Source organism: Bidens hawaiensis, unplaced genomic scaffold (genome assembly GCF_021521415.1).
Source record: "Bidens hawaiensis isolate Kalapana, Puna unplaced genomic scaffold, B.hawaiensis_p1.1 tig00033632_1, whole genome shotgun sequence".
NCBI classification, from domain to species: domain Eukaryota; kingdom Viridiplantae; phylum Streptophyta; class Magnoliopsida; order Asterales; family Asteraceae; genus Bidens; species Bidens hawaiensis.
Genome location: NW_027495787.1, coordinates 195,590 through 215,874, shown reverse-complemented (window position 1 = coordinate 215,874; position 20,285 = coordinate 195,590). Strand labels below are relative to the sequence as shown.

General features: G+C 33.1%; 1 protein-coding gene across 1 annotated transcript; it reads left to right on the top strand.

Annotated features, from left to right (window-relative positions):
* Positions 1–10,179: 10,179 nt before the first annotated feature.
* Positions 10,180–14,725, top strand: LOC143585240 (putative receptor-like serine/threonine-protein kinase At5g57670). The gene is made up of 7 exons (XM_077067066.1): positions 10,180–10,508; positions 10,600–10,854; positions 11,466–11,623; positions 11,732–11,811; positions 11,907–12,042; positions 12,210–12,359; positions 14,421–14,725. Exons 1-7 carry the CDS (start codon positions 10,313–10,315, stop codon positions 14,592–14,594), a joined length of 1,149 nt encoding a protein of 382 aa, XP_076923181.1. The 5' UTR covers positions 10,180–10,312; the 3' UTR covers positions 14,595–14,725.
* The last annotated feature ends 5,560 nt before the right edge of the window (positions 14,726–20,285 follow it).

Genomic DNA, 20,285 nt, shown 5'->3' with positions numbered 1-20,285 from the left:
AAACCATATGTGACACTATAAGGTTTGTCCGTTTGTTTGAATAACCTAAGTCTAGTGTCTTCTCCAAGTATCATCCTCTATTGTTTGTACCTGTGGCATATATATAAAATAATGTCAACTATATGGGTAGGTGGTGAATTCACATAGTTTGAAATAATACGTAAAAATCATAGAATTACGTGAAACTTGTGAAAAACGCAAATAAGGTTTCGTTACACTCGAATCAAGGTCCTGAGTGCAAAGAATAGACGAAGGTCCTTTCCAGTTGGGGACTACCAACGTACTCGAATAATGAGGCCCTTTTTCCACTCGAAATAAAATGTTCCTTAGTGTAAAGGGGGGGGGGGGGCGTATGATCATACTTATCGAAAAATCACCACTTGAAATTGAAATGGAAATTGAAATTGAAACAAGTAAACACACAAGTCCATATAGTAAATTGTAGTTTTTAAGCGAAATCATAATACTTTGAAATTGTATAAATACATATGCTATCCCCAAAAAGTAATAAAAACGTTAAAAAGGAGGTGTGAGAAACTCACCTCTAACTCGAAGATAGACATGCAATAAAAGCCGGATGCACGATAACGAAACCGAAGCAACGAAAGTGCGTTAAAGAAATTAAAACGGTTGAACCTCACGAACTATAAGTAAAACACTACGACAAAAATTAAAGATGAAAGAACAAGATTTTAAAAGTAAATAAATTATATAATTTTGTTGGGAAAAAGTATGATTTGTTATAACTTTTATTATTTTAAGGATGAATTATTTTAATATTATTCTAAGTCTTAACGGATACGGCTAACTAAATATAAGCTAACAAAATTTAAAAGTTAACGGGTTACGGTTGACGAAATATAAGTTAACAAATGAATTAAAGCTTAATGACTAAAGTGAACGATTTATATTAACGGGTTACCGATTTATTAATATTTTAATATTGTCTTAATTACAAGATTCGTACTAAGTTTGAATAATATAACGTATACGGAATTTTGGTGCTAATGGTATATTTTATTTTGAAAACGAAAGTGTTAACGAATTATAAAGTTTAACGAGCGATAACTAAATATATAACAGTTTTACGAGTTTAAACGGGACTTGGCGGGTTGAAAGAAAGGTTTTTAGGTGAAAACGATAAATGTAAGTTTTATAATTGACTTTACTTGATTTAAAATAATTTTATTTGATTTATAATAATTTATAAAAATATATTTAGTTTATAATAGTTAAATTAAAGGCTTTAAAAAGACATACAAAAAGAATACACTGACCCGGGGTCCTTATGAACACACTAGCATGAACTAACCACTGGACCACTTGTTCGTTTTGGTTTTAACATAGAAACAAATAAATATATGCAATGATTCAAGTTCATCAATTTTATCAATAACCCTAGAAATCTAATCTGACAAATCTGTTTCATGTTTGTTTATATTAAGTTAGGGGTTTTGATTATTGGCTTAAAATGATTCAAAACCATATATTAATTACCAAAAATATTGCAGGAAGGTGTAGAACAGAGTTTGGCCAGAGTTCGGACTTGGATGAACAATTACAGGATTAAAGACAGTACATTAGTACAAAGTTAAGTTGTGAGCCAGTTTAGATGCTAGTTAGGGTCCTATTTATAGTCCCAATTGGAGCTTAAGACGATTAATGCTCGTTATTGCGTTTTTGATTAAATCCGGCGTTACCCGGTTGAATCTGCGAATTATTAAGTGTTATTCACGGGTTTTGAACGATGATTATTGTTTGTCGTTATGATCTAAAGTTGTTACGACATTTAATTGAATTTTGACGCGAGATTGGTGCGGTTTTGAGACTTTCCGGAGCCCCTTTTCTGGTGGCCGGAAAATTGGGCCGGAAAAACGTGAGGGTGGGGGGGGGGTTGGTTTTTTTGTTTTAATATTAAATAATTTAAATACTTTTAAACATGCCTTCACTTTGGTAATATATTAAAATCCAAATTAAATTAAGTTTACACTTTGAACCTTGAACTTTATATTGTTTTGTAAATGAAATAAAATTAATATACTTGAATAGTTTTCGAATTAAACTGTAAATTTGCGGATTGATTAAACATTTTAAAACTTTAAATCCGGGTTTCGTTAAAAGAACAAAAGTAATGTAAAACAAACGAACGATGAACTTCACTCGTCGAGAATATTAAATTAACAATGAAAGTTGAAAACGAATATAATGAAACAACAAAACGAGGTCGATTTAACGAATGCGAATACAATCCAATTACAAATACAAGTGACGAACAACGAAACTTGTGATATATATATAAACAAAACCAAAAATTTAAAATGGGTCGGGTTTTTGGGTTTGTAAGGTAACGAATGTTACAATATCCCTACTCCTGCTTTATAGTCTTGCTCTTCGTTATGTGGATACCCTGGATCAAAATTGAGCCTCCTAAGAAATGGGCCTGCATGATTTAATGGAACACATATACTGTTAACTATGTATCCCTCCAGCCGACAAGCACATGGCAACACCGTAGACGTAAACAAATGGTGCCGCACGAGCTCTGCCATCATGCATATTTTCTAGCAAATCATACCCGTTTACAATTAGTTTAAGAGCCGTAATCGACACCCTATTAAGTAACCTTTTTAACCAGATGTGCACTCGATGGTCATCCATGACCTTAAGAACGGGACTCTTCAAACGATGCAACGATTTCTGCCATCTGAGTATAACCACTTGAAGGACATACGCCGCAATGGTGTCCAACGTATTGTTGGTCCCTCTAAGGTACCTTTTCAAGTTGGCGTGCTAGCCCGCAACTCGGTTAGTTGTGTGCTCGCCATAGTTTTGGCGGTCATCAATCCAGCAAGTTACAAACTTTTTTTTGCATGGCTCCAACCAATTGTCACAATATAAACTCAGACCTCCGACAAAATAAAAGGAAATGTTAATAAAATGTCTACCTAGACCATTAGTAACTATTAGTAACTGTATACGTATGAAAGAACTTACCGTGTCTCTTGTGTCCTTTTAAATAACGTTCCATCTTATGGCAATTATACTCGAAGTCTTTGGTCATCGGAGATTTGTACAGAACCTTCCATCAGTACGTGAAGTCCTCCCTGATATTCCTTTTATAAAGACTCCTAAACTTTTTCTTTATGTTCTCGGAGACGTGGCCACCTACATAAATTTTTTGTGCATTAGGGTAATACTGCATCATACGACTTCATCAGGGCTAGGTCCCTGCCAGTCACCATCACGCGTAGCTCCATACAATCCTTGAGCATTCCTTTAAATTTCTCGAGGGCCCATGTGAAGTTCTTCTCTTGTCCCTAATTAAAAATGCGTGGGGCGATACAGAACGACTTTGATGTTGACATCACACCAACAAATTGAACCAACGACCCCTTGTTCATGTTATTATGTACATCGTGTCATCAACAACACCTCGAGGAATGCACGCCAAATTTTATTCGACTAATTATGACAGAAGAAAATATCCTTCGTCCTGCTGGTGGAAGAATTCTCCCAGGGATAGAACACGAAACTATTTTTATGGAAAAGGTTTTCCATTACCTGTATTGGATTTAATAAAAACTTAATATATATTATAAATATAGGTTTTATATAATTAAAACTAGGAAGTTTTCATTACCTTCATGGGGGTAACGTCAATTTCTCCTGATCTTTAATATTACTCAAGGCGTTGTATATGTCCTTGATTTTACATTTGCAACAAGGAAACTAATCACGTACGGCTAAGTGAATTTATGCAGGCCTCAAGCCGTTCCGGTTTAATGTCGCAACAAGATCTAGTTCGTCTCTGGTCATTTCCTGAGTTGCGCATACCCCTCCTCAAAGACAATAGGATCGTGGATGTGTGTCTTGTTTACTACTTCAAGCCTCCAACAATTACCTGCAACGTCGTACCTCCATAGGAGTTTAAATGGATAACACTTTTTAATACTACCGGTACGCCTGACCGTGCCTTCAGTTTCGGTTCCCCTCCATGATTGCATGCAAGGTCCACACCGTTTTTCCTTGACCGTTGGACCACAATAACACACCCATGTTCCGTCCTCTCTTCTTGGCGCAATCCTCCAACTCATTGCGGGACTCAAACATCTGAAACAGTTATAAGTTCATTTTAAAATATGTTCAAAAAATAAATAATAACTTAAACAAAGCATATGGTGTCTTACAATATTTGTTTTTATACGAAACCGTCGGCTCGCGTATGTAATCATCATTATAATTATCTTCATCATGTTCGTTTCCCTCGTAATACGGTGGCACTTCTATTGGTACATCGGCCAAGACTGGGTTCCGTAATACGGTGCCTCTCATACTGGTAGGTACGAAGAAGAAGACTGAGTTCCGTAATACGACCCGTCAACTGGTAATTGGTACTATGCCTGACCGTAAGACTATTCAGGCTGACCATCGTAACCGAAATATTCCTTCAAAACGTAATGGTAACATACCTTAGTTAAAAAGCAACTAACAACTTTATACTAAATAAATATACAACGAAACGTGGTTCAAATTTGGTAACGACGTGCTAAGCTGACCGTAAGACTGTTCAGGCTGACCATCGTAACCAAAAGTCCGAAATACTCCTGATAAACGTAATTGTAATATATTTTAGTTAAAACCAACTACCGACTTTATATTAAATAAATATACAACGAAACTTGGTTCAAATATGGTAACCCCGTGTGTAGGCTTGAATCGTTATGCGCCTATCCCGGCTCCTCCTCGTTCGAGTCCGGAAATAAATGGTTGAACCACGACATTTGTTTTTGCTTCTCGAGTGGTGAACTGCATGTGTGTGTATGTGAATACATAATAAAGAGATGGGAGGGGATGCCGGGGAGCTCAATAATTCAAAATGGCCCAATACGCCCCATATAGTGCTATACATGGAGTTTAGGGTACGACCTGACAACAGACATGATCGTCGCAAGCTGTCGTAGGTTGACTGTTCCCTATACGCCGCATATAGTACTATACGCGGCATATTGGGTACAACATAAAAGACAAAATAGCCCCCTATACGTCGCGTATAGTACTATACGCGGCGTACTAAGGGGTGTCCCCAGTAGGACCCTTCCTTCGTCTACCAAACAACACGAGTAATTATTCATTACATTCTCATATGGTAACCAAAGAAGACAATGAAATGGTAATGATCCATTTCATTACCTCATCCATTTTATTCCCACGTCCATTCCACTTCTTGTCCATCCCACATCTAAGCTTAAACCGAAGTCGTTAAACTATAAAGAGCTCAATAGCAACTCGTTTTGAGTTGTATATTTTAAGTTTGAGATTGGCTTATTAATAGTTTTTCAAGTTCTGTTTATTTATTATTTATTAAACAAACAATAGGTATTTATTTAATTACTTTTATTATACTTTTGTAATTATAATTTCATACATGTAATAAAATATATATTAACTATTGATATAACAATTATATATAAAATATTTATGTAATTATATATTTATTATTTGAAATAAAATGATTATATTCAATGACATGCTTAGTTTTACAGGCATGGGTCAAAATTAATTGTGCTCTTGCGCATTTATTAACTTAGCACTAATTTAGGTTCGAGTTTGAATTTGTGCTCGTCCATTTTGAGTTCTTTACGAGCCAATATGGAGTAACTAAGGATCAACACAACTCGTTTACTGTCTAAATAAACCTAACCAATTTTTTGTCTTTTGTATGAAGCAGTTGAGGACGTCCTAGGTAATTATATTTGCCAGAGGTTATATTATAATCATGACTTCAGAAGGAATGAGCATCTACTAACACATTATTGATACCTAATATAATGGAAGTTAATGATTCAACTCAATCAACTCTAATTAATATATGCTAGTCCCTTTTGCCGTCGATTTCAAGATTGAACTCAAACCATTAAAACTTTCACTCATTCATAATTCAAAATTTGAATATAGAAATTATTATAACCATTAACACACATCACATAATATACTTAATAAAGTGGGAAACAATATAATTTTTTTAAGGTCAATGAATTCTACAAATGGGTTGCTGGTTAAATTCATTATAATAGGATACACTTGTCTTAGGATTCGAGAAAAACCTCACCAAATTGCCAACGCCCGTGAACGCTCGTCGAAGACACGACAGTGGGGTGAGATAAAATCCGTTCAGTTCAAAGATCCTACTAGCGAACGTTATCTACTCGCTAGTTTTTCGTCATCACTTGGTGTCGCTGAAACCAATAATGGGGACATGAATCAAACCGGCCTGAATCACACGAAACACCAAGTCTCTTACTTATAACTATATCAACAAGCTCATTAAAGGAAAACAATATTATTAATTCAATTAAAAAAAAACATGTAGATGAATTATATGCGTGACGTACACTTCTCATTTATTTAGATGCCCTCTATTCAGGTCAACCTAACATATTTAGAGGTGTAGAGGATTCTATGGACTATTTTGCACATAATTATTTTCTTGCTTAATAATTCCAACACATGGGTATCCGATATAACACACATTTTTTATATACGGTTTCAAAACAACCACACGTATTATAGTTGAAATGAGTCTTGTAAAAAGAAAACCTTTTTAGATATACTGATTATTTGCTTAATTTATTAAAACCTGGAAATTAAATGAAATTAAACTTTGAAAATGGGTCCCATTCTCAAATTTTTATTTTTACAATCGAGTTATCTCACTAATAAACAAAATACAATCATACAATAATCAAATTTTAATAGTTATTAGAAAGTTATAACGGATTTAAACTTATAAATGTATTTAAATAATTATTATTGGGTTAAGAGTTTAGAACTTTATGGACTTTCTAATTATTTTGAAGTGGAAAGTTTTTATGTTACTAAAAGAGCGTAGATATTAGAAAGAACACAATAATTGGGAAATAGCTAACCTACCCTTGAACCTGCCTCAACATCACATGGTTGTCAAGTAGTCTAACCCAACTCACCCTCCCTAATCCTAATTTTATCCAACAGTTTACCAAACCCAAACCCAATTTTATAAAATTCTTTTGTATACTTTTTAATATATAAATTTGATGAGTTGGCTTCAATGTAAAATTGATTCTAATTACAAGATGCCTGATAACTCATGTATATTTGCTATTAATTAAAGAGAACAAACCTTTTTTTTATTCGTAATGTCTTATCCTCAAATTAAGAATTCTGAATTTGAATATGAGGCTATTCATAGTCCATAGACAAAAGCCGACACATCAATTCATCATATGTCGGATACAAAAGCATGACAGCTTACGTATATGTCCAAAAACCATATCTATGTTTTAGATTAAGAATAATAAGAAACACATAATGAATTAGACGTAGTATTGATAATGGGAGAAAGTTATAGTCTTATAGAGTAAATTATTTAGTTATGTATTACATACAAATTATGGGTTATATTATTTTCTACGATTATTGAAACACTTATTTATTGGTTTGAACGACGGTTTGTAATCATATTAATTTTTGGATTTTTTATATATTTTCCCTTTCTAAACCTTTGAAATTACATATTTTTTCAAAATACAAGTTTTTAATGCAAAATGTACAATGCTTTTAAACATGGTTTAGAGAAATATGTATTTCAAAGTTTAGAAAAGAGACTGTTTGAAGACTATGATCTTTAACACTGTCAGGCAAAGTTTACGCAGTTTATGAAAGTAGTTTCCTTTCATATTCAAAGTCACGTGTAAAGATCTTTTAGAAGCTTATTATAACAAGGCTTATTATGAAGGTAATAGTTTCACTTATAATATTTTACAACCGTAAATGAACTTGTATTTATATATCTTCAAAGATCCTTAAAATTACATTGGCAATTTGTTGTGATATTAGCGGTGCTTGTTCATAAATTATAACTTAAAAAGGGTTGATTGGTAAAAAAAGAAGGGTATATGTTTGAGACTTATCTAAAAAAAGTTTAATTTTATCACCTGCTTTTAATTTTGTGTTTCGGTTGCATATATGTGTAGTGTGTCCCTCTTTATATAATCATTATGGTAATTGGTAAACGTCCTTCATTTTGTATGTTACCATGCACATAATGAATTTTTCGTTATAAGATAAATCTTACAAGTAATGATCAAGTGATATACAAGTAATCATGTGAGTATTTAGTTGAAGCGCAAACAAAAGTAATAAAAGTAAAGAAAACAAAACTACTAATAATAATAATAACAGGGCTGTCTCTGAGCATTTATATGCATCGGTCAAGCCGAAATAAAAAGGCCCAAAACTCTAACGAGTAACGAAATAATATAAGCAAAAAAAATTTTTGGCCTTATGTAAATGATTTTTTGTTTGGTTTAAATAATTAAAATTTTGAATGAGTTTACTTGGTTATGATTTAGGTTGTGTAAAAAACTTTTTGTATAAAAATATCTCAAGTGAGATTATAACCTACAAACTTTGGGTTGAAAGTCATACCCCTTTGCTACTAGACCAAGCTAGTTATTGTTTAATTAGAGTAAAACATTAGATATACATATTTCTTTTTCACAATATATGTATATGTATATATATATATATACAATTTTGTGCCCCCAAAAATTAAGTGCCCCGGGCCGGCACCCACATCGCCCTATGCCCGAGCCGGCCCTAAATAATAATAACAAAAAAGAAGAAATAAGCATTGCCAACACTTCTCCTTCCTCCGTGTCTCCCTTGCTAGCCATCCCAGTTATGAAGTTGGATCACATAGTCTTTTCCGATTTGAATCTTCGATGCTGGCTTCAATTAACATTGTCATCTTCTCACCCTCCCCTATCACCCCATCTTCATCATACTTAATTGATTTTTAATGGTTCGTATACGGTTTAAGAAGGAGGTGATAGTTAGGACTTGGTTTATGGCTTTGATGGAGATCTATTAATGCTTTGGTGAGATGCTTAGCTAGAGAGGATGAAATGGGTAGATATAACCGAACATGGGTTATATGCTTTGGGGATTCTACTTAAAACACTCATGTGGTAACACCATTAAAATTGATCATTGTTATTTCAATTGATTGATCTTATAAAAATCAAAGCATAGGGACCAAAATTGTAACTTAACCCAAATCACATGTTAAAAAATGTATTTTACTCTAAAAGAAGATACAAGAAAAAAGTAAATGCGTTTGTTTTTCCCATTACAAGAACATCTGATATTGTAACTTGTAAGAGAGCATGACCATGTAGGAGCATCGTTATGAAAATAACACAAAATACTTTATAACAAATTACAGTACGGAAAGAACATTATAAAACAAAAAAGAAATTATTACAATGTTGATTACAACTGAAAATAAATAAAGAAAATCAAGAACAAGAAAGAACAAAGTTGCGGCCAACACAGATATTGAAGACACTTTTCTTTAAAAAAAATTCGCATTTTCTATTAGATTGTGATCGTATCCAAGGTTACACAACTAAAAAAGATGTACTACAAGAATTGACCCCTTAGTCAAATTATACATGATAACATAACACAACCCGAGCAAATGATAAGTATATTAGTCATCATTATTTATATATATATATATGCTAATGTGTGTCCAAAGTTGGTGGAAAAACACATTTTTAACTTGAAACAAGTCATTTTCACCAATTTTGCAAGAGAACGTTCTCAAGATAATCTATTAATCAACACCATTAGCAAATTATTAATCTAAGTTATCCATTGTTTTTTACACAAAATAATTAAAATTTTAAAAATAAAACCTTTTATGTGTAACTTTGAATGAGCAAGATTTGTGAAGTTTGAACACCTGTTCTCATTATTATATGATCAAAATGGCTGTATTTTTGCACTCAAATGTACCCTGTACAATCCACATAGTACAAACGCAGCACACCTTAATTTTTTTATTCAAAAGGGGAATTACAAGCAAATAATTGATGGGTCCATGACCCGACTTAACAACGATATGGATTTGCCAACACTAGCTCTGAATTCAATCCTCATGCACTCATGGGTCCGAAGATTTGACCCATTGATCCGACATATTTACACAAGTTCTTTTTTTATTCTCCTAACGAAAATTTTATTTTATTAATTTTTGTCACCCATGGTAGAACACCTTAATACAAGCATTTGGTACATGCTGACACAGCTACTCTTACTAGTTACTAACTTACTACTACCACCCCCAATAGCCACAAAGCATTTAAAACCCTCATCCACCCTACCTTCTTATTCAACTTTTTTTCAATTTCAAACACTCTCTCTTCTCTTTCTGTGCACCATGTCCTCTTAATTTTCACTCTACAAAGAGATCTTTTAGAACAACAAAATGAGGTATATTAGAACAGGCAGTTTCAAGAGACTCTTCTCTATGAAGCGTCAAAGCTTAGAAGATTTGCCAAAAGAATGCATTTTTATGAAGCAAGACTCTTTCAACAATGGAGAAACAGAGTCTTTCAAGAAACCCACATGGAAATGCTTCTCTTTTGAAGAGATTTTTGTTGCCACTAATGGGTTTTCCTCAGGTAATTAATTCAAGAGTCTTTTCTTTCATGGGTACGTATCTATAAAAACTGGACCTGTTTGTGGGCTTTAATATATTTTTTTTTTGTTTAGAAAACATGGTTGGTAAAGGAGGGTATGCAGAGGTTTACAAAGGGGTGTTGGAGGATGGCCAAGCAATTGCTGTGAAAAGATTGACTCAGATATCATGTGATGAGAGAAAAGAGAAAGAGTTCTTGACAGAAATAGGAACACTTGGTCATGTGAATCATCCAAATGTTTCTTCTCTTTTAGGTTGTTGTATTGATAATGGTCTTTATCTCATCTTCCAGTTTTCCTCAAAAGGTTCTGTGGCTTCTCTCCTTCATGGTACTATTTCTCAACAGCTTCTTGATTTGTTTCTTCAAAATCAACAATGGATCCATTCATAATAATATTTTTAGTTTTTTTTTCTTTCAAACTTATTATTATAATGCTTAAAAACCCAAAAAAATAAAAAATAAAAACATAACATGTCAATGATAAGTGTATTTAAGTGTAAAAACGTCAAGACAAATTTTTTAATGTGCATGTTGTTACTATTATTGTGTAAAAATTACATCTCATATCAAAATGAGTATGTGTGGTTATTTTGAAAAAAACATAATAATCAAGGGACTTTGGTTTCATAGTATCTAGATCTTTATCTATGGTACCACCTTGTATGAGATAAGGCATTTGAGTCCCAGTTTGTAAGAAAACACACTCACTCATTAAATGAGTTGTAAGCATAGTAAAGGACACAAACTAGAATCATTATATTTTGTGAACAGCAGTTGGTCACTATAAATCTTCAACAATTGGTCACTATGTATGTTTAATCACTTCCATTGGAAACAATATTATACTATGGCAAAACATATTTCTATATGTGGATTTATGATTCTTTGTTAAAAATATGTACTTGAAATGATATTCTTGTCTTATTTGTTTTTGGGTAGATGAGGATTTACCGGTAATGGATTGGAACACGAGGTACAAAATCGCTATTGGGACAGCACAGGGGCTTCATTATTTGCACAAAGTATGTCCAAGGAGAATAATTCACCGGGATATAAAAGCCTCCAATGTTTTGGTTACTAAAGATTTCGAACCGCAGGTACGAAATCAACTGATTGATTTTTATGTCTGAAGTTATGGGTAACATATATTTTTAATTATATCATACAAGTTTAATGTTGTAATAAATTGTGTATATAATTACTAGATATCAGATTTTGGACTTGCTAAATGGCTTCCTTCACAATGGACACATCATTCAATTGCTCCAATAGAAGGGACATTTGGGTAATTTCACTTGTTCAATTTTTTAACATTATATTTTATATTGTATCATGATTTTTTTAATAGCCTTAATATCATTTGTCGACATATGTTCATAGGCATTTGGCTCCAGAGTATTTTATGCATGGTGTTGTTGATGAAAAAACAGATGTCTTCGCTTTCGGTGTTTTTTTACTTGAAATTTTGTCTGGAAAGAAATCCGTCGACGGCTCTCATCAAAGCTTGCATGGCTGGGTAATTTATATCGATTTACTTTTTAAAACGTCTTGCTCACATACTCACTAATCTACTCCCAAACTATAATATATAAATTGGTTATGTGATATTTATATGATTCTGTGTTTGACACGTCAATAGTATTCATATGCTTAATATTTGTAAATAAATGGTTTTTTTAATAGGCAAAACCAATATTGAAAGAAGGTGATGTAGAAAAAATTGTGGACCCAAGACTAGAAGGTAAATACGATTTGTCGCAGCTTAGTAGACTTGCATTCGCGGCATCTCTTTGTATTCGAGCATCGTCCACGTGGCGTCCAACAATGAGCGAGGTATCTATCTATTCTTTTTATAATCATTTCACCAGTCAGCAAACATCTTTTTTTAATGTAGGGTACAATTACTTTATTCAAACTTTAATAAAAGAATATATTACTTTATTTTTTTACATTTACCAAAATAAATTTAAATTTTAAAAGGAAAGAGAACTAAGGCTCGTAAACGATGCATAACATTTTAGACATATATAGTTGTTAATGAATTATTGAAACTGAAGCAAGGTGGTCCCCCTGATATTCAAGCGGCTAGTCAAGCTTAATTTTAACGCTTTAATGGATTAGTTTGTTTTGAAACTTAGAAACCTTAATGTAACCGGAACTGGTTGTATAAACTTTATTTTATCAAACTAAAGGATGTATATAAAATATATATATGTTTATATTTTAAGACATTTTGTACATAGTAATGATTTTGAAAAGTAAAAAAGAAAAATCGATTCAATCAAAATCAAACTAGTAAACAACCAAACAGGTAAAACTAGCTGGGTGCCTACCCACCCATGACCTAACCCGCCTTTGGCATGCATTCCCCAACCGTAGTTAACGGGTTCTGCTCATGCATGCTTTAATTTTCTGTCCAAACCTATCGGACTAAATCGTAAACACCCTAATCTTAGATACAAACTCATAACTACATCAACTATTTTTATTTTCCTCTTTTATTTAGTCGGTGTAAGTAAAATTTACATGGTTTGTAAATCTAATATTTATAAAAATAACCATTTTGAAATATTAGTAAAAAAGGAGAGAATAAAATATTAATGTTTATATCAAGTGGTAATAAATATTTTTGATGGTTGTCATTTTCGATATGACGCTTAAAACTTTAAAGTCCAAGCCATGCATAGGGGACCATGTCGGAGCGCATAAATTGAAATGTTTTTAATATATTATTATCAAGTATATGCTTGTCGAATTCTGAAAATTTTGAAATGAGAGTTTTACTCTAATTAATTAGAGATGAATTGAATGTAAATAGCCTTGATTAAATAAGTGGATAAGGAGCTTAAAATACAAATCTTTGTCCCTTCATGAGTTCATGATTCCAATTAACACCCTAGGCCTAGCATAATATTTTTGTCTGTTATACAACTTTATATATATATATATATATGTATTATTTGAATATGAAAGTTAAATAAAAATAGTTGTACATGTTAGGCAATTTGTTTGGTTTTGTTGTCTACAAATGCATACTTGAAGAAATGTCAAACTGTGTATTTAGATTTATATCAAACATTAGAAACTATCACATAAAAACTAAAATTTATCTTAAAGTAAAAACTTTAGAAATAAAACTAAAATATTAAACTGAGGATTTTGATTATTACAAAATTTTGAGTTTTGAAGGGATTGAAACAATGGTTGTAACTTGTAAACTTGTAGTTTTGAACTAAAAATTGATTTAAAAGTTATAACCTAAATAAAGAACATCAGCGTCATTCCCATTCTGGTAAGGTCGTAAGACGGTTTGGGAGTATTAATAATTTCTTGCCATCTTGACAATCCAACACCATTGTGCGTGATTGCGTGAACGCATATATGTATTAATAATTTTTCTTGACTTTAGCTTACGTCTTCTAATAATCAAGGTAATCAAGATCACAATATATGATTAAAATATTACATACATATTCAAAGGTGTTCTTGTATGGTGGTTTTGATATAATCTTTGAATGTTATATTTCACCTACCTCTAATTAGCCACTTGGATTCAACATCATTCCACAGTATATGATCCATGTGACATACAAAATAGTTATGTCATTAATAATATCAAAACTGACAGCCTTTTAACGTTTTATCCCTTTGGAGAATTATCGATAATGAAAGACCACCTTAATGTGATGACGTAGTCAATAATGGGATTTTGTTTTCTTCTTCTTCTTTAATTAACTGTTGTTAGTATTAGGGTTTATCTATCACTCTTTCTGTTTTTATATGGGAATCATAATCTTGCTTTATATATCAAATATATATTTTAATAAATGAACTTGCGTTGTGATAATAATCTTATTATTAAGGGATTGTTTGATGTTGATCCATGTTTTATAGATTCTTGATGTAATGGTTGAAGACGAACTAGATAAAAACCGATGGAAAATGCCCGAAGAAGAAACAGAAGAACAAGACGACTTTTGGGGTTTTGAGGATCTTGAGTTTGAATTCTATGACAGCAGTACCTCATCGCCTTCTGTACTAGATTCGGTGTCGATAAAAAGCACTTAGATAGGACGAACACACAAGGGAACTTATTAGATGGTTCATGTGTATATGCGGTATGCATTGATAATACAGTTTGTTGATCAGTATATTCGATGGTTCGACACGTAATGTTATTATTTTGTGAGCCGTACATACACATGGGAACCACACTAGACTTGATATACATAAAAAGTTTTTAAAACATTGATATAATATGTACGTTCAAGAATTTTAGGTAATTCACATTTTCATACTTAGAAGTTTTGAGAGAGGAAACAATAATGGTATGATGATTTAAGTTTGAGCTTTTTTGTTAGAATTAAATGGCTCAATCATCTACATCACATGGAGGGTATGCTCATAAGATTGCACAATCATGGTGTGGCTAGTGACCAACTCAGCTTTTGAAGTCCAGCTCATAGTAATAATTCCACCTGTGACAACACCAGCGTGTAGGACATGATCCACATATATCTCGTCATTTTGTGATTAGAAAGTAGACCCATGGTCTCGTAGAAACTTAAAACGATTAACTAGGTCATTGAATGAGAGTTCACCTGGTTAGTAGCCCGTGTGAGTTTGAATTTTTGACACGACACGAATTAGTCCCGGATCAGTAAGAAGATTCAAGTAAGAGCGTTCACACTCCCCCATCTCTATAAATTAACTAGAACATGTCATTATATAAATTTATCTCTCATGCTCTAAAATTCTCCCATACCTTGTGCCATCTTTATTCTATTAAACTAGTGATCAATATATCACATTACCCCCCCTGTTGAAGGTATTATGTTTGAACCTTATTTCATTGGTTTTCTACCATAATCTATTGAAGGCCATATGCCAAAAAAAAAGTCGTGGTTTACTTAATCATGTTGGTTAGTGGGTATTGACAATCCTTTGATTTTTCTTATAACATGTTTTCATGTTCAAAAAATTAGGTACATTTAACAAAACAAAATGTGACATAGGTCACGCAAACAAATACAAAAATTTGATGAAAGGACAACATGTTGCCCAAAACGTTATAACCCCAAAAGATGACCAAATTAACCACAGAAAAAACATTAAACATTTGCGACACTCGTAAATGCATGTTATATCAGATTCGTTGAATGTTGAAATAACATGGTTCAAAGTCGTATCTTGTCACTACCTCACATGCTCATTTGCTGAAGAATGAAAATATGCATCTTCAAATGATGCAACCGTCATATTCGTTCAACGTTGAAATAGCATGATTCAAAGTTGTATCTTGCCACTTCCTCACATGCTCATTTGCTAAAGAATGAAAACATGCATCTTCAAAGTGTGCAATCGTCATATTCGTTCAACGTTGAAATAACATGATTCAAAGTTGTATCTTGCCACTTCCTCACATACTCATTTGTTAAATAATGAAAATATGCATCTTCAATGGTGCAATCTATGAGCGTATAAACATATACGTGGTATATGTTATACGACGTGTAACTTACATGCCGGACAACATATACGCCGCGCATGTTGTGCCTATATAAATTGTTTTATTGTTTCTTGTATGTGTATTTTTTCATTCTGAGATAATAAAATTTTCTTTCCTGCTTCATTTCTTATGTTATTCCTGTGTTTTCGTTTTCAATGATTACATGATATCAGAGCAAGGTTCTTAATCCTGCTCTTTGTTTCAACCGGTTTCTCTCGTTTCGCCGATTTTCTCATCTTCATTTGATCATTCTTGTGTTTTGTTCGGGGATTGATTGTTCTTTGATCAATTTCGTTCGTTTCATTCAATATCTTGTGAGATTTCGTCTCTTTTCTACAATTTTTCGTAGTTCCAAAAGTTTTAACCGTTCAAACTTCATCAAAAGTTCACAACATGTCATATTCTTGTTTTTGAACATGTTTCTCAAAGTTTCAGATCTTTTCTCATTCATTTTCACTCAAAATTTTATCAATTCCTTTTTGCTCAACTTATACGCCGGCGTAAGTTCTTACTTACACGACGCATAAGTTTTCTAGCGTATATACTTATACATTGTGTAAGATATAAAGCACATAAAGTTTTATCCTCTTTCGTTCCTTCTTTTCGTGCATTTATTTCATTTTGTTATGTTTTTCAGTGGCAGCTTCAAATAGTTTAGTTATTCTGAATATGTCCATCAATTTTTCAAATTATTGTTCTAAATGGATCATTGACACTGGTGCAAATGATCATATGTGCCATGATCAAAATCTGTTTTTAAGCATTTCTTTTCTTAAAAATCCTATTCCTATCACTCTTCCTATGGGGCATCTATCACAGTCCATCAATATGAGATTGTTCATTTGACGGATGACATTTCTTTGTCGAATGTTCTTTTCGTGCCACATTTTAAATGGAATCTTGTCTCTGTCTCAAGATTATGCATTGATACTGATGGTATTGCTCATTTCTCTAAAACTACGGTTTTACAGGCACATTCTCTGAAGAGGCCACAAGTTCTTCGTTATATGGAAAATGGTCTTTACCTTCTCGAGGTCACTAAACATTTTTCTATTTCCAATAAGGCGTATAATTTTGTTGTAAGTTGTGAAACTTGGCACAACAAACTTAGTCATTTGCCAAGCTACAAACTGAAACAATTGTCTTTCATTTCTAATGCTTCTTTGAAATTTATTAAGCATTGTGATATTTGTCCTAAGGCACGATAACATAAAGTGCCATTTCCTACTAGTACCACATCAACTAGTAAAATTTTTGAGTTAATCCATGTTGATGTTTGAGGGCCGTATCACACAGCAACATATAATGGCTTTAGATGTTTTTTAACCAAAGTGGATGATTACGCCAGCAGAACTACATGGACACATTTGCTTTCAATTAAAAGCAATGCCTTTCCCATACTTCAATCTTTTATTGAAATGGTTAGCAATCATTTTGGCACCAATGTGAAATGCATCAGATCCGATAATGCTTTGAACTGGGGTCTAGATCTTTTCAAAGCGCATATTTTTTGAGTAAAGGCATTGTTCATCAGACCACTTGTGTTGCTGTTTCTCATGGACACATTTGCTTTCAACTAAAAGCAATGCCTTTCCCATACTTCAATCTTTTATTGAAATGGTTAGCAATCATTTTGGCACCAGTGTGAAATGCATAAGATCCGATAATGCTTTGAACTGGGGTCTAGATCTTTTCAAAGCGCATATTTTTTGAGTAAAGGCATTGTTCATCAGACCACTTGTGTTCCTGTTCCTCAACAAACGGAATTGTTGGAAGAAAACATAAACATTTGCTTGAAACCTCAAGAGCTCTTATGTTTCAATCTAAGCTGCCGGTTCATTTTTGGGGTGATTGCTTGTTAACTGCAACATATTTAATCAATTGGTGTCCTACTGAAATTCTTAACAATAAAACCCCTTATGCAGTTTTAACAGGAAAAGCTCCTTCATAGGCACATATGAAGTCTTTTGGTTGTCTTACTTATGTTTCCACCTTATCTCATGGAAGAGATAAATTCAAACCGAGGGTCGTGCCTTTTGTTTTTCTGGGTTATCCTCTTGGTAAGAAGGCAATCACATTGTATGACCTTGACACAAACAAAGTTGTCATGTCTCAAGATGTTTTCTTTGAATCTTTATTTCCCTATAACTAAATCCAAAGATAGCTTCATTTCCCCATATATTGACCTCATCAATCAATTTTTGATGATCCATCATCTACTCCTCCTCCTGTTCGGGTACCTGATCCTCCATCTTCCGTTCCTAATCCCTTGTCCACTCCTCATATTGATCTTGCTCCTAATCCTTCAACTTCTCCTACTACTCCTACTCTTAATCTTGTTCCTGATTCTTCATCTTCTATTCCTATCCCTGATTCTGCTCGAAGATCTTCGAGAACTTCTGTTCCGCCCTCATACTTAAATGACTATATTTGTAATAATTCTGAATCTTCTTATCATTGTTTCCACACCGTCACTAATTTGAGTTTCTCTCCTATCTCTTACACTTCTTCTCATCTTCTTCCTTCTAGTCTGTGTCTCACCCAAGTGATCTCTGATTTACATGAGCCTATTTCATATAAGGAATCTGCTGGCATTCTTGAATGGAAAAATGCCATGAAAGCTGAGTTCAGGCTCTTGAGAAAACTAATACTTGGGCTGTTGTTGTTCTCCCCCCCGGAAAGAAAGCTATTAAATGCAAATGGGTGTTTAAAGTTAAACACAACACAGATGGAACGATTGAGCGTTGTAAAGCAAGATTGGTGGTGAGAGGCGATACTCAAAAGGAGGTGATTGCTTATAATGAAACATTTTCTCCTGTTATCAAGGTGATCACCATTCAAAGCCTTGTAGCTGTCGCTACAAAACGAAGTTGGCCTCTTTTCTAGCTTGATGTTATTAATGCTTTTCTTCATGGGGATTTAGATGAGGATATCTATATGTTACCACCACCTGGTATGCAATTTCCTGATAATCAGGTGCTTAAACTTCAGAAATTCTTAAATGGTTTGAAACATGCTTCTAGACAATGGTATGAGAAATTATCTTCCGCATTAAAGTCAAAAGGGTATGTGGGTTCTTAGAATGATCATTCTTTTTTTTCAAAATCTATAGGATCATCAGTGGTTTATGTCACTGTATATGTTGATGACATTTTAGTTACTGTGAACAATTTGGGAGTGATTAATAATCTCAAGATTTTCTGGATTCAACTTTCAAAATCAAATATCTAGGAAGTCTTAGTTATTTTTTGGATATGGAAGTTCTTTACACAACAAAAGGTGTGATCATTTGGCAATGTAAGTTTGCTAAGGACATGCTTTCTGAATTTGATACTTCCAATCTTCCTATCACAACCTTACCATTGCCTCATCATTTGCAACTCAAAGTTCATGAAGGGGTTGTTATTGATAACCCTTTATGATACTGGAAGCTTGTTGGTAAACTTAATGTAACATCAGTATTTTGAGAAATATTAAATAAAAAAAGTTTTTATTATTTATTGTGTGTCGATATTTAGTTCGATTAAATAATAAGAGGACGGAATGTTAGGCTTAGGGTTTATATATCGACTTGAGAACGATTACAGGTCTAAGGTCCATAGGCTTGGAGTATATAAACTCCTAAATCTCCCTAAAACCTTAAACACTCTCATTTTTTCCATCTTCTACCTCCAGCCACTCATTCTCTGTACACAGACTCTCTGTTCTTCCCTCATTCGGGTCGTATTGAGCAAGAAAATGGAGTTGTTATGACCCAAAACTTGCTCTAACGTTAAAACGGGTGTAACGAGACGTGAAAAGTGGCAAAATAGGACCTAAATCGAGCCGAGCCGGAACCGAATGAGCGTTAAAAAGTTTTTAAATTGGTTGGGCTTTAAACAAATAGGGTAACGTAATATTTTTTCAGAGGTAACGAAATATGAAAACCGTCCCAAAATGAAAAAATTTACAGTATCGACGAAAAATTGAGGGGTAGCATCCGGTTATACTATATATCCGCCACTGTCTATAGATGTCGGTAATATTTTTAATTTGTAAATTTTAATTAAAAGAAGGGTAAAATTGTCATTGTAGAATCAAAATGGGTAAATTTGATAGTTTTAAATTTAAGAAAAAGGATATATGTAATTTAAGTTCAAGGGTTAGGAATACATGTAATAATTTAAGTTAAAGAGATGATATATGTAAATGCCTTTTTAGTTTTTATCAGTTATATGGAATGATGTGGTCGCGTTAATTCATAATAACTA